The sequence below is a fragment of the Staurois parvus genome, unplaced genomic scaffold (assembly GCF_062004578.1).
Source record: "Staurois parvus isolate SC_StPar_1 unplaced genomic scaffold, SC_StPar_1.0 ptg000463l, whole genome shotgun sequence".
NCBI lineage: Eukaryota > Metazoa > Chordata > Amphibia > Anura > Ranidae > Staurois > Staurois parvus.
In genome coordinates, this window is record NW_028318259.1 from 2,137,777 (window position 1) to 2,152,121 (window position 14,345).

The window sequence follows — 14,345 nt, forward strand, 5'->3', positions numbered from 1 at the left end:
ATTGTATAAGTATTGCTTAACCCTTACAAATACCCAGTGAAGTGACTGGCCTCAGGTGATACACAGAGATTAAACAAATCCTTCGATATACGTTGTACCTGTTTATCTCTTCTCTACATCCATTCAAAGTGCTGAATTTATAAGCTTGTCTGAGAGTTTAGAAAAAAGGAGGTGGAAAGCTCACAAGAACAGAGCTGAGGCTGTCAATCTGCTGAAGATCCCTCCCCTGTCACCATTTTTCTCTTGGTGTCAGGGAAACTTGTCAGCAGTGATTTATGCTGATAGCAGAGGAACACAGCCGTGGACAGAAATGACACTTAGTGCTCTAGTCTCTAGATTGAGACAAATGCAAACTATAGAGGGATATGCTTTGTTCATATTTCATGTCTGAGGTTTACAACCGCTTTACGTTTTGTCAGCAAGCAATATTTGAGTGAAACATGAGGGTAGGGACTTGTGTACTGTGATGTACTCCAAGAAAAACGATTTTACAGGTAAGTAAAAAAATCCTAGTTTTTTTATCTATTTATCACAGGACATAGGAGAGTTAATTCTTAGACCGTTGGGAAGCCCAATAGCAATCCCTGAGGGGCAGGCAACAGCAAATAATAGCCAACAGGCCCGCTATGAACAAAACTCTTAACAGGAACAAAAGTGATGCCAACAAAGAAGGCCCTTATTGGGCCACCTGGAAGACTTTCTGACCAAGGCCAGCGCACAAGACCTGCACATCTACCTGGTAATAGATGGCAAATGTTGTGCAGAAGACCTCGGAAAATGAGGCCTGAAGTACATAAAGCAGTGACACTTCTGGTGGAGTGAGTCTTCACAGCGAATGAAGGAACCCTCTTCTTCAGGTCATATGCCTGAATTCAGGTCAAAGCTGCCTAATCCACCTTGGAACTGTGGATCAAGAGGCAACCTGTCCTATGTGGCAGCCCACTGCCAACACAAAGAAAGTACATCAGATTGACGGATCAACGTGGCTGAAAGGTAGACTTGCATAGCCCTAACAACATCCAGGCAGTGGATCTCAGGATGTTTTGGAGCTGGACAAAAGGAAGGCAACACTATCTCCTGGTTTAAATGAAATTCTGCAAACACCCTAAGCAGAAAAGAGTTCTGAGGTCTCAAAACAACCTTGCAAAGAACAATAAACGATTCCCTACTTGATAATGCCACAAGTTCATACACCCTTATGAACAAAAAGATTGCAACAAAAAAAGGGAGATAAATAACCCAAATTGGCCTTAATGGAAGCCTAGAGGCCTCCATTGACCCGACAACACCTGGTTGAGGTTCAGCTCTGTGTTGAGTCAACACAGAGCTTACTGGTGATGCACTGTGAGTCACCCCTTTACAAAGGCTCTGACCAAGGAATGGGAAGCTAGTGATCTTGGAAAAAGCACCGCCAAAGCAGAAACCTGACCCTTAATAGTCCTCAGGGCAAAGGACTTTTCCAGTCCTGACTGAAGGAAGAATAAGGGCTGTCTGGCCTTCTGCATGGTGGGGATTACAGAGACTGAAAGAACCCCCAAGCATTAGGATTTTGGCTTCAATAGCTGGGCCAATTTGAGTTTCCTTTCCTCTCTATCCTCCAAAGCAAGCGAGGAACGAGCTTGGGGGGGGGGGGGGGGGGGAGGGGAGTGGCAGGAGGCAGATGAATAAATCAGGTTGAACTCTTTCCATGGAGTTATTAGGGCATCCACCACCCTGAAGGCTTGATGATCAATGGACATGAATGTGTCCAGTGTGTTGCTGAATCTGGATGCCAGTACGTGTACATCTAGTGTCCCCCACCAGAGACAGAGTAGGTGGCACACCTTTTTCTGGGTGGAGAGACCTCTGTACTAGGTTCAGCCTGGACAGCTTAAGAGGTCTGCTTGATAATTTTACACTTCTGGAATGTGCACCATGGACAAAGGCTGTAACGTGAAGTTCTGTCTAGCCTGACTCTTGATTTAATTTTAACGATTTATGTACGCCAACACTGTGGCTTTGTTAGATTGGACATGGATGGCAGCCCCCAGAGTGAGAAGGTCCAGTACTGAAGGACAAGCTAAATAGCCCTGAGCTTCAGGACAATGATCGGCAGCTGGGCTTCCTTTGATGCCCATGTCTCCAGAGATGCAATCCAGGACACATTCCCAGCCTCTCAGCACCATCCCAACTCCAGCGTATGGCTGGACAGCCACCAATTCAGGACTAACTTGGTGTTGGTCTTCAGAAACATGGGGGATATAAAGACAAAGTCTACTTGTTCCCAGCTGTCAGGATGCTGAGTTGCAATCTTTTTGAAAGAAATTGAGCAAACAAGACTGCCTCAAAGGAGTCCACAATCATCACAGCACCCTCGTGCAAAAATTAATAAAAGGACTCTCCGGGGTACGTAATTCTCACACCTTGGATCGAAGGGTAAGAACCTTTTCTGGGGGAAGGAATACGCCTGCCAGGACAAGGCCCAGATACTCCAGGCAGTGCGATTTTTCCAGGGTTGACTCTTGAAAACTGAGAATCCTGTGGATGCTCTGTAGAAATTTAGGCTGTTCCCCTGTTTCTTAGAAGGGTTAACACTAGCACCTCTCATGAACACTCGTGGTGTGTGGCCTGGACCAAGGACTAGAGCCACAAACTGACTATGCTGCTCAAACTCCGCAAACAGCAGGTATCGTTGATGAGGGGGAAAAATTAGAATGAGGAGGTAGGCATCCTTGATGTTCACTGAGGCCAGGAAGTGCCCCTGACAAAGAGAAGCAATTTCAGAGCACACAGATTACATACAAAAGTTTTTAACATGTAGACTCTTGTTCAGAATGGGCTGCACATTGCCATTTGGCTTGGGCACCATGAACAAACAGGAATAGTATCCGTGCTATATTTCTGGTACTAGAACAGAGGCATCGAAAATGTCTCCAGCTCAAATAACCAGCTCCATCTTCACCTATCTCACATCAGGCTACCCTACAGGGTTTTCAGGAACTGGGCTTTGCTGCAGCAGATCACAGTCCTGGACCTGCATAGCACCCTGCCAGCTAACTCACATGCTAGAGCTGTTTGCTAAGCAGCTCCACACATGGAATCCAATTCTAGTAGCATCTTCCAGGCCTTCCCTGTTCTTCCACCAGGTACTCTAGGAATGGCAAACTGTAGGGACTGATCCTGATAACTACTGCTGCTTTACAGCACCGAGGCTCAGTAACTGGATGCAATTTTGGTAGTAGATGTTTGTGCATCATAGTAGAAGACACACTCATCGGAGAAAAACAGGTCCATCACACAAGAACACCAGAAAAAACTGAGGCAATGCTGGGAGTGGGTGGGGTTATGCAGGGATGTGTCAATGTTTGCTATTTGTCAGCGTGCAACCAAACAGTTTATGAATAAACTCACAAGTGTCCTGTGATGTACGATTAGGAAATTTTACCACTATACAGTATAAATGTATTATAATAATAGTGTGGAAATGTAGTGGGACATTGTGTAAGTGTAAGCTCTTTTGGTGCACACACTGATGTGACTGGCTCAATGTTTTCTGTACAGCATTACAGAGTACACTATATTGCCAAAAGTATTGGATGGCCTGCCTTTACACGCACATGAACTTTAATGGCATCCCAGTCTTAGTCCGTAGGGTTCAATAATGAGTTGGCCCCGCCCTTTGCAGCTATAACGGCTTCAACTCATCTGGGAAGGCCGTCCACAAGGTTTAGGAGGGTGTCTATGGGAAGGTTGGACCATTCTTCCAGAAGCACATTTGTGAGGTCAGGCACTGATGTAGGACAAGAAGGCCTGGCTCGCAGTCTCCGCTCTAATTCATCCCAAAGGTGTTCTATGGGGTTGAGGTCAGGACTCTGTGCAGGCCAGTCAAGTTCCTCCACCCCAAACTCACTCATCCATGTCTCTATGGACTTTCCTTTGTGCACTGGTGCTCAGTCATGTTGGAACAGGAAGGGGCCATCCCCAAACTCTTCCCACAAAGTTGGGAGCATGAAATTGTCCAAAATATCTTGGTATGCTGACGCTTAAGAGTTCCCTCCACAGGAACTAAGGGGCCAAACCCAACCCAACCCCTGAAAAACAACCCCACACCATAATCCCTCCTTCCACCAAACTTTACACTTGGCACAATACAGTCAGGCAAGTACTGTTCTCCTGGACCAGCCAAACCCAGACACGTCCATTGGATTGCCAGACAGAGAAGCATGATTTGTCACTCCAGAGAACATGTCTCCACTGCTCTAGAGTCCAGTGGTGGCGTGCTTTACACCACTGCATCCGACGCTTTGAATTGCACTTGGTGATGTAAGGCTTGGATTCAGCTGCTTGGCCATGGAAACACATTCCATGAAGCTCTCTATGCACTGTTGTTGTGCTAATCTGAAGGCCGCAGGAAGTTTGGAGGTCTTTAGCTATTGACTCTGCAGACAGTTGGAGACTTCTGCGCACTGTGCGCTTCAGCATGCGCTGACCCCGCTCTGACATGTGACGTGGCCTACCACTTGGTGGCTGAGTTGCTGTTGTTCCCAGTTGCTTCCACTTTGTTATAATCCCACTAACAGTTGAGTGTGGAATATTTAGTAGCCAGGAAATGTCACGGATGGACTTATTGCACAGGTGGCAACCTATCACGGGACCACACTTGAATTCACTGAGTTCTTGAGAGCGACCCATTCTTTCACCAATGTATGTAGAAGCAGTCTGCATGCCTAGCTGCTTGATTTTATACACCTATGGCCATGGAGGTGACTGGAACACATGAATCCAATGATCTGGAGGGGTGGCCCAATACTTTTGGCAAAATAGTGTATGTCAAAGCTATATAAATATATAATAATAATGATAATAGTGTGTGACTGTGGTGAGACCTTAGAGTGTAAATGTCTCTGGGGTAGAGACTGATATAAACTCCTGCCATAAATTGGACTCACCTGCATTGGCCGATCAATGCGACGTCTTAAAGCCCGCACCCAGTGCGCCTGACCAGCAGAGCGACACATGTGAGATGGCACTGTAGGAATTTTTCTGCCAAGCTCTTTGTTAACAAGATCCAGCTCATTCTTGAACATTTCATACACTTGTACCGTCTTCTTGTCAAATGTACGTTTTATGGCCTGGAGAACAAGGAACACAACAGAAGCCAAAGGGTTACAGGGTGTTTTGAGGTATACCTCACCTAAAACTGAAATATTACTTCTGGGTGAGCTGTGCCTAAACTCCATGCAGATAGAAATAAAATAGACACCTGTCAATTCAGAAATGTGATCATTAGAAAAAAAAAAAAGGTTAAATCTATTTTTCCATGCAACTAGGCTAAGTAGCTGAATTTGACTTGGTATCAGCCTCATGTATTCCCTGTACAGCAGCAGGACCAATCAGGTGTGTTGACAAGGAACATACCATCAGTAAGAGTTGGAAAGAGGGAAATCAGTGCCAGATGGTCTTCTTAGGAGTCCATATTCATTTATTGCTGACAACAGAGACAACAGGAAGATAAAAATGACGTGTTTCAGGGGCCAAACAATCCCCCTTCATCAAGGCTTGGATGAAAAATGAAAACACTTCCTACAGGACTAAATATATGGTATACAGATTCCTTTCTACTGTATGTTCATCCAAGACCAGATGAAGGTGGATTGGGTGGGTGATCCCCATAAAACATGTTGGATACCTTTTATCTTCCTGTTGTCTCAAGTTTACCAAAAATGGTAAAAAGATCTTAAGACCACCAGCTGACACTTTTTTTTTGAATTCTTCAGTGATGGCCAATGCCTGTGTTTCGGTGGCCTCACTGTGTGGTAGAACTACTGAGGTTGTCATCAAGCCCAACCAGTGCTCCGTGACTGGCAGATAAAGGATCTGAGTCCATCATCTACCCTATTTAGTAGTAGGGTCACAGGCTAGAGGCAGGGAAGTGATCAAGCTGTACTAATTAAGTGCAATGGAGGATAGTGAGGTCACAAAATGTGGCTGGCCCTAGAATGGATGGACAGGCATACAAAGCCTTTGGCAGGTTACATAGTTGATGAGATTGAATAAAGACACCAGTCCATCTGATTCAACCTGGGTGAGTATGTGTGTGTGCGTTTATATCAATACAATTTCCCATATCCCTGTATATTGCATTTGCTAAGATTCCCATCTAAGAGTTTTTGAAACTGTCAACACTTCCCACAGACACCAATGACTGTGGAAGGGAGTTCCACATCCTCTAACAGTAATGAACTCTCTACGCAGTTTAATGTTTAACAGCTTCTCCTTCAATTTTATTGAAGGGCTGTGTGTCTTCTTAAGCTCTCTGAAACTGAATCCCCATTGAGATACTGTATTGGTATATTGCAATCATATCCCCTCTCAAGCGACTTTTCTCTAGGGAGTATAAGTTTAATGCATGTAGTCGTTCCTTGTAACTGAGATCCACCAGTCCTACTATTAGCTCTGTTGCCCTTCTCTGGACTCTCTCCAGGTAAGGGACATCCTTCCTGAGGATTGGTGACCAGAACTGGACGGAATACTCAAGATGTGGCCCAAATCACAGTGTTGTAAAGTGGTAGAATTATTTATTTACTAGTGTATTACATGTACTTATATAGTATCATCAATTTACATATACCCCAATTCTGCATTCTACATTCTGCCCCAAATTACATCAACGATCTTGTCTCTAAATATCACCCAAACCATACTTTCCGCTCCTCCCACCAACTCCTGCTCTCTAGCTCCCTTGTCTCCTCCTCCCATGCTCGTCTCCAGGACTTTTCCAGAGCTTCCCCCATCCTCTGGAACTCTCTACCCCAATTTATCAGACTATCGCCTACTCTGCTCTCTTTTAGACGATCTCTGAAAACCTATCTCTTCAGGGAAGCCTATCCTGCCCTCGGCTAATAATGGAATCTTCTACTCTTCCAACCAGTCCATCCCCCACAGTTACTACCTTTTGTACCACTAGTCCCTCTCCCCTAGATTGTAAGCTCCAAGGAGCAGGACCCTCCTTTCCCTCTTGTATTGAACTATATTGTTGCTGTATTGTCTCCCGTTATATTGTACAGCGCTGAGCAAACTGTTGGCGCTATATAAATCCTGTATAATAATAATAATATATAAATCCTGTATAATAATAATATAAAAATCCTGTATAATAATAATAATAATATATAAATCCTGTATAATAATAATATATAAATCCTGTATAATAATAATAATAATATATAAATCCTGTATAATAATAATATATAAATTCTGTATAATAATAATAATAATAATATATAAATCCTGTATAATAATGATAATAATATTATATAAATCCTGTATAATAATATATAAATCCTGAATAATAATAATATATAAATCCTGTATAATAATAATAATATATAAATCCTGTATAATAATAATATATAAATCCTGAATAATAATATTATATAAATCCTGTATAATAATAATAATAATAATAATAATATATAAATCCTGTATAATAATAATATATAAATCCTGTATAATAATAATATATAAATCCTTATATATATATTATACATTCACATCAGTCCCTAACCCTCAAGGAGCGTACAATCTAAGGTTTATAAACCACATTCATACATACTAAGAACAATTTAGACAGGAGCCAATTAACCTACCAGCATGTCTTTTGAAGTGTGGGAGGAAACCAGAGTACCCCAAGGAAACCAACACAGGCACAGAGAGAACGTGCAAATTCCACGTGGGTAGTGCCGTGGTTAGGATTCAAACCAATGACCCTATTGCTGCTAGGCAGAAGTGCTAACCACTTAGCCATAGTTTTATCTTTTGAGTAAATGCCCTTTTTAATGCATGCTAATATTCTGCAGGCTTTGCTTGCTGCAGCTCGGCATTGCATGCCATTTCTGAGCCTGTGATCTACTATCTTCTTTCATATAGAAATTTTAACTGTGTACTTAACTGTTAGCCTGGAGTTCATTTTAAACATAGCTGTAAGTGAACATTCAAGTGCTGGGATCAGTTTTATCATAAGAATATGTGATTTGTGGTTTTAGTTTTCACAGAATTTGCTTATAGTACAGCAGGAGCACATTCTCTTCTTTACATTCAATGACAGATCTACAGTGCCTCATACACTTGCCATTGAACTACTTCCTAGAGGTCCATTTCTGCTTCTCTCGGGACCCCTTTACCCCCAGTGGAGGATACTGCAGCCCTAGCTCTTTCTGGTGGTGGCACCTCACCTCTCTGGCTGACAAATGATGGAAGACGTCCAGCAGTTCAACACCCTGCTCTGCGCTGCGTACTGTCTCAAAAGCCGTCATGATAAGATTTTGCATCATCACCTCTAGATCTTTCACGCCGGCTCGGAACCTGTAGGAAGAGACACAATGAAGGGGTAGAACAGGAAACTATTGGGATGATTACACGGAAAGCAGTGCCAAGGTTAAAAAGTGAAGAATAGAGCTTGTGATGGACAGTTTCTTGGAGTAACATCAGGAACAAGGCTGGGCACACAGAAATCATTAAATAGCAGGGGAGAGCTATGGCAAGCTGTAATGGGAACAGAAAAATGAGAGAAAATAAGTAGTAAATATATTGCTCAGCCGAGTAGGTGGTATTGTCACAGAATAATGAGGACCTTATGGGGTTTATTTACTAAAGCTGGAGAGTCCAAAATCAGACTCCCTTCTGCATAGAAACCAATCAGCTTCTAACCTCAGCTTGTTCAATGAAGCTTTGGCAATGAAACCTGGAAGCTGATTGGTTTCTATGCAAAAGGGAGTCTGATTTTGGACTCTCCAGCTTTAGTAAATAAACCCCTATGTGTCACCAATATTAAGTTCTACCCAGAGATACGAACTCAAAGAAGTGCCCATTCATGGCCACTGAACCTTTCAACGAGGTTCAGATTTCACTGTATAATACTTTTAGGCCTCCAGGTATTCTCCACAGGCAATAGTCAAAAAGGTTATATATACTGAAATGAATACTAAATTTTAAGCCTGAAGGGTAAAGGTCCAGGCAGCTGGCATTCAGGAAGCCGAAGAGACAACAGTGAAAAAGGACCAGTTGAGGGTATAACTCAATTACCAGTCAGGATTTTCAGAATGAGAGAACATGGTGATTGCAACCACCAGATGCAATGCAAAGCAGCTAGAGGATGTTGAGTGTTCGATGACATTGGTTAAAAGTAGTTGGTGATATCTAGTAGTAGTTAGTACACTTAATCTACACTTGTTCTGTATTGCCAAAGAAATTTTGTAGCTTCCCAAGCCACTTCTTCAACATTTCCATATTCCACATTGATTGGATTAGGGTATCATTAGGTGTGAATATACATGCTGAGATACCTTCCTGACACCCTAGGACAGGGGTGTCAATCTCCATTTAATCGAGGGCTGTATCAGCATTATGGTTACCCTCAAAGGGCCAGTTGTAAGACTAGATGTCCAGAGCACCCCACCCCTTCTTACATCAGATGTCAAGAGCCCCCCCCCCACCATCAGAAGTTAAGAGTCCCCCACCCTCCATTACATGACAGTGCACCCCCCTTACCTTGTGTCCTGCAGGGAAGAAGCTGGGGGCGGAACTGGGAATTAGAAAGTGCAGGGTCTCAAGGAGGACCAGAGGAGGGCTGGAGTTGGCTGTCAGAGGAGGGCTGGAGTTGGCTATCAGAGGAGGGCTGGAGTTGGCTATCAGAGGAGGGCTGGAGTTGGCTGCCAGAGGAGGGCTGGAGTTGGCTATCAGAGGAGGGCTGGAGTTGGCTGCCAGAGGAGGGCTGGAGTTGGCTATCAGAGGAGGGCTGGAGTTGGCTATCAGAGGAGGGCTGGAGTTGGCTGCCAGAGGAGGGCTGGAGTTGGCTATCAGAGGAGGGCTGGAGTTGGCTACCAGAGGAGGGCTGGAGTTGGCTGCCAGAGGAGGGCTGGAGTTGGCTATCAGAGGAGGGCTGGAGTTGGCTACCAGAGGAGGGCTGGAGTTGGCTACCAGAGGAGGGCTGGAGTTGGCTGCCAGAGTCTGCTGAATGCTGAGACCAGGGAAGGCAGAGACAAAGGGGTGCTGCGGCTACACAGAGAGGTGCAGGATCTGTAGGAGTTCTGTCCTCCTCTCTACTGCAGACTGCTGATATGTGGAGGGCAGCAACAATCCTGTCTGTGGCTGCACGGAGAAGCACAGGATCTGGTGAAAGGAGTTCTGTCCTCCTCTCTGCTGCCAACTGCTGAGACAAGGTGGGGACAGAGATGAGGGGGTGCTGCAGCTGCAGGAGAGGTGCGAGGGCCACATCAAATGGCCTGGTGGGCTGGATTCACTTGTATTTGACACATGTGCTCTAGAAACTGAAAAAGTGGCTAGTACGGTACAAAATGCCTTCAACAATAAAGAACAAGTCCAGTTGAATGTGATTGCCTACTACTGTATACCAGGTCCTGAATAAATGAGAACCTTCAACAGACATGGTTTTTGGAGAGTGGATGAGTAGTGAGTTCTGTGTATTAGATATAAAATGCTATGATTGGTGTTGGACATCCAGAGCACCTAAGAATTGTTCAGTGATGGGGATAGATTGCATAGAAAAAAAAATGAGAAACATTTTTTGAGAAAATTTCAGCAAAGAAGTTTGAAATGTCTTGACTACATAGACAACACTGTTTTGTATAGCTGTGTTCATTACTTCAGCAGTTGTCTTGATTAGCTGGGAAAAGTTGCTGAGCCATTGCAGTTTTTTTTTAGCATTAATTATTAAGCAGATGGGAAGAGTTCTTGATTAGCTTAGAAGTGTTTTTTGGATTATGGCAGTGAGGTGTTGAGCATCACAGTAAATACCATGAGTGCTGCAGTATATTTCTAGTGATCCAGGGGATGTTTTTGGATAGCAGGCAGAATTTTTGAGCAACTGAAGAGAGTTGTTGAGTGTCTGGGAAGAGTTATCGAGTAAGAGTTGACAAAAGTGTGTTGCTAAGAAGCTGAATTTTTTTTTTTTAATAACAGTTGTATGTGGGAAGAGTTATGGAGTATCTGTTGCTCACTTTTGAATGTTATGGGAGAAGTCCATAAGTAGAGAGCTGTAGAGTAGCTGTACAAAGCAGCTGATTCACTATGGCAGGTATCTGAGTAAGAGTTTTAGAGTTTGGGATTTTTTTATCAACATTTGAGAGTTTTTGAAGCTTGTGGAGTAGCTGTGGATCACTGTTGAGATTGGGCATCCTCCAAACCCATCTCTAGCCAAACACGCACATTTTACTTTAATGAGCCAAAAACAAAGAGATGGAGTGTGAGTTGGGAATGACCTAGCCCACAGCTCATTGGAGTTGAAAAAGAATGCAAGTTTGAAGTTTGGCTGGAGTTTTGGAGGACACCTCAGTTCATCTCTATCTATTTTTGAGCAACAGTAGAAAGTTGTGGGAGAAGTTGATATGTCAAAATATTGAGCATCTGTAGAAAGTAGTTGATTTGCTACTACAAGAATTTGAATACATGGGGTTTTGAGTACCATTTGAGAGTTCTTGTATAGCTGGAAGTTCTTATGGTGATTTTCAGTGACAGAGAAAGGTTGAGGGTAGTTAGAGCGTGATTTTGAGAAACAGTGGAGCACCTCGAAAAAGGTGGAGAGAACTGTTGAGTTGCTTGGGAGAGCAAGACAAAGCTGTTGATTAGGTAGAGGATGAGTGGTGGGGGAAAGAAAGTGATTATCAGTAGATGACAGTTTGGAGAAATAAAGACGTACTTTGTTGAACAACTGTGGCAAGTTGTATTAAGCCATAGGAGGGAAAAGTAGTTGGATATTTGAAGAGCTGTGTAACGTAGTTGGAGGACGTTTCAGCGAAATAGTGAGATCTGTGTGAGATTACTGTACAATAATAGGCTGAAAAATAGAGATGCGATTGCAGCAAATGACTGCAAATTAGCGTATTGTTCTCCTAATGCAGACATTGTTTCTCCATGTTCCACAGTATGGGGATTCTGCGTAGGACAACACCAGTTGTTTATAATATCCAAAACCTTTTGCAACTGTGTTTTTTTAGAAAGTATTACTTATTCTGTATTCATTCACTAATTGGTTGCATCCAAAGAAGAAAGATACCGCCTTCCCACAATGAGTAGACCTATGTTTTCACTCACAGCTAGTTTTCATAACACTGCTAGATATAATACAAATGTAATGTTTTACCTGGAATGGAGATTAGCACTGGAAGGTAGCAGGCTGGTGCCCTACCAACCAATGACGTACTTGCCGTAACATTCACAAGAGGATGGAACTTTCTCCATCCAGGCCTGCTCTGCCACACAGCTCCTGTCCTGCTGCTACAACCTTGCTGTAAGCCTTACAGTGGTAACGGGGACTCTGATGGGGACCCTGATGTAAGGGGGACTCTGATGGGGACCCTGATGTAAGTAGGGGCTGTGATGGGGACCCTCTTGTAAGGGGGACTCTGATAAATGGGGAACTCTGATGGGGGCTCTGATAGGGACCCTGATGTGAGGGAACTTATTCATTTATAAAACTGATTTTGTTTGGCCTTGTTTTGCGTATCCTGTCTTCTCTTCTGGTTATGACCTCTCCTCTGACTCCTGCTGTTGGTCTGTCTGTAGCTTGCCTGGAGCTTTCATGATAAGACTCCTGATCACCACCTGTCCTGACCTCTGTCTGTGTACACATTATGCTGTTGCCTGATGATTCTTTTCAGTTTGGCAGGTGCCACCAGTGGGACACACCTGAGAGTTATGACCTGTGCGGGTCATGTGGCAAAGTCCAGGCCGCCTTGTGGGGTCCCTTTTAGAACCCAGGTACTCAGACTTCATGCCTTGGGGGAGGCCATGCCATTGGTGATACCAAAGGTCCACACAAGAGCTATATAATATGGTAGATATTAACAGAAGCAAAAATTAACTGCACAGAAACAAATGCAGAACGTGCTCATTATAACTATTGAAAAGAACATTTTCTGTTTTGAATGGAGCTTTGTTTATTGCTGATCAATAAGCAGCAACATTGCTTAGTTAATATGAGGCCATCTCCATATACTGTATACCAATCAGACTTAACATTATGACCACTCAATGTAAAAATATGGCCACTCATCTAATACTGAGTAGATCCCTCTTCTGCCGCCAAAACAGCCCTGTCCCATTGAGGTATGGAAGCCACTAGACAACGTTTCATACTGCCTCCGCCAGCTTGCCTTCTTCCCATACTGTATCCAGGTGCCATCTCTTTCCCAGGTAACCCGGCCATCCACATGATATGAAAGAAAATGTGATTCATCAGACCAGGCCACCTTCTTCCATTGCTCTGAGGTCCAGTTCTGATGCTCATGTGCTTATTGTAGATGCATGTGGTGGTGGACACGGGTCAACACGGTCACCCTGAACGGTTTGCGTTTACACAGCCACATAAACAACAAACTGTGGGTAATCAATATATATTGTAAAGAGTTTAAAAACCCATTATGTCAATAAAAACAGCAAACCGGGGGTTTGCCATTGGTCCTATACTGACTTGCTGTAACATGGGAGGTATATTATAGCTCTCTCATTTACCTGAGTGTGGCTCTGTGAACATAGGAAGGCTAAGACCAGTCAAAGACAGACAGATGACTCACTAAGAGTGAAACGTAGGTTCAGGGGAGGACTGACCATTTGGAAGCTCGGGCACTGCCCGAGGGCCCCGGGGTCAGTAGGGGGCCCCATGAGATGCCCCTGGTACCTTTGTCATAGGCTTTTTTGAGTTTGGGCAAGGACACAGGGGCCCCATGATCCCCTATTGCCCAGGGGCCCCATGAGTTGTCAGTCCGCCCCTGCGTAGGTCTGCCCCCGAAACCTGCCTTGGGGTTACGCTGCATGAGCAGCAGAAAAACACCTCTTTCCCTCTTTCAAAGGTTAAGAGTCGCCATGTTTTGCAGAGCTTTGAAAATAACTTATGGCGGGAAGAGAAAAATATAGAAGGGGGTCTGCGGAGTGACAGGAATGATCTGTTGGATGGAGGACTTATACAGCATTATAGCCACCTATAACTAATAGTAAACCTTTTTAGTGTCCATACAATTATTATGTAAAAAGCCCAAAATTAAAGTCCATAAATCTTTCTTCAAATGTCTGTTTAAATGCGCCGTATGATTCCAGTAAATGCCGTGTACCTCAAAACAAAGAAAACTCAACAGTGTATTATCCTCAGAAAATTAATTAATAAATTCATCAATAATCACCAAAAACATTTTTTTCAAAAATTCCTCATTATTTTGTGCAAAATAAAAAAACAGTGAAAGCACCTGATAAACCGTGAAAGTACTGGAGAGAGTATTGAGGGATCAGAAGGTATTCATAAGGTTCCGGTTGATCCATATCCTTCTCTGGATTTATATATTCTTAAAAGGCTG

The 14,345-nt window shown here is 43.6% G+C and overlaps 1 protein-coding gene across 1 annotated transcript in view; it reads right to left on the minus strand.

The window, feature by feature from the left end:
• Positions 1 to 14,345, minus strand: part of DNAH2 (dynein axonemal heavy chain 2) — a 426,940-nt gene that overhangs the window by 270,215 nt on the left and 142,380 nt on the right. Inside the window, exons 12-13 of the mRNA XM_089688974.1 lie at positions 8,214 to 8,343; positions 4,929 to 5,111 (exon numbers count right to left, since the gene is read on the minus strand). Of these exons, the coding sequence (XP_089545100.1) occupies positions 4,929 to 5,111; positions 8,214 to 8,343 (313 nt within the window). The remainder of the gene's footprint in view (positions 1 to 4,928; positions 5,112 to 8,213; positions 8,344 to 14,345) is intronic.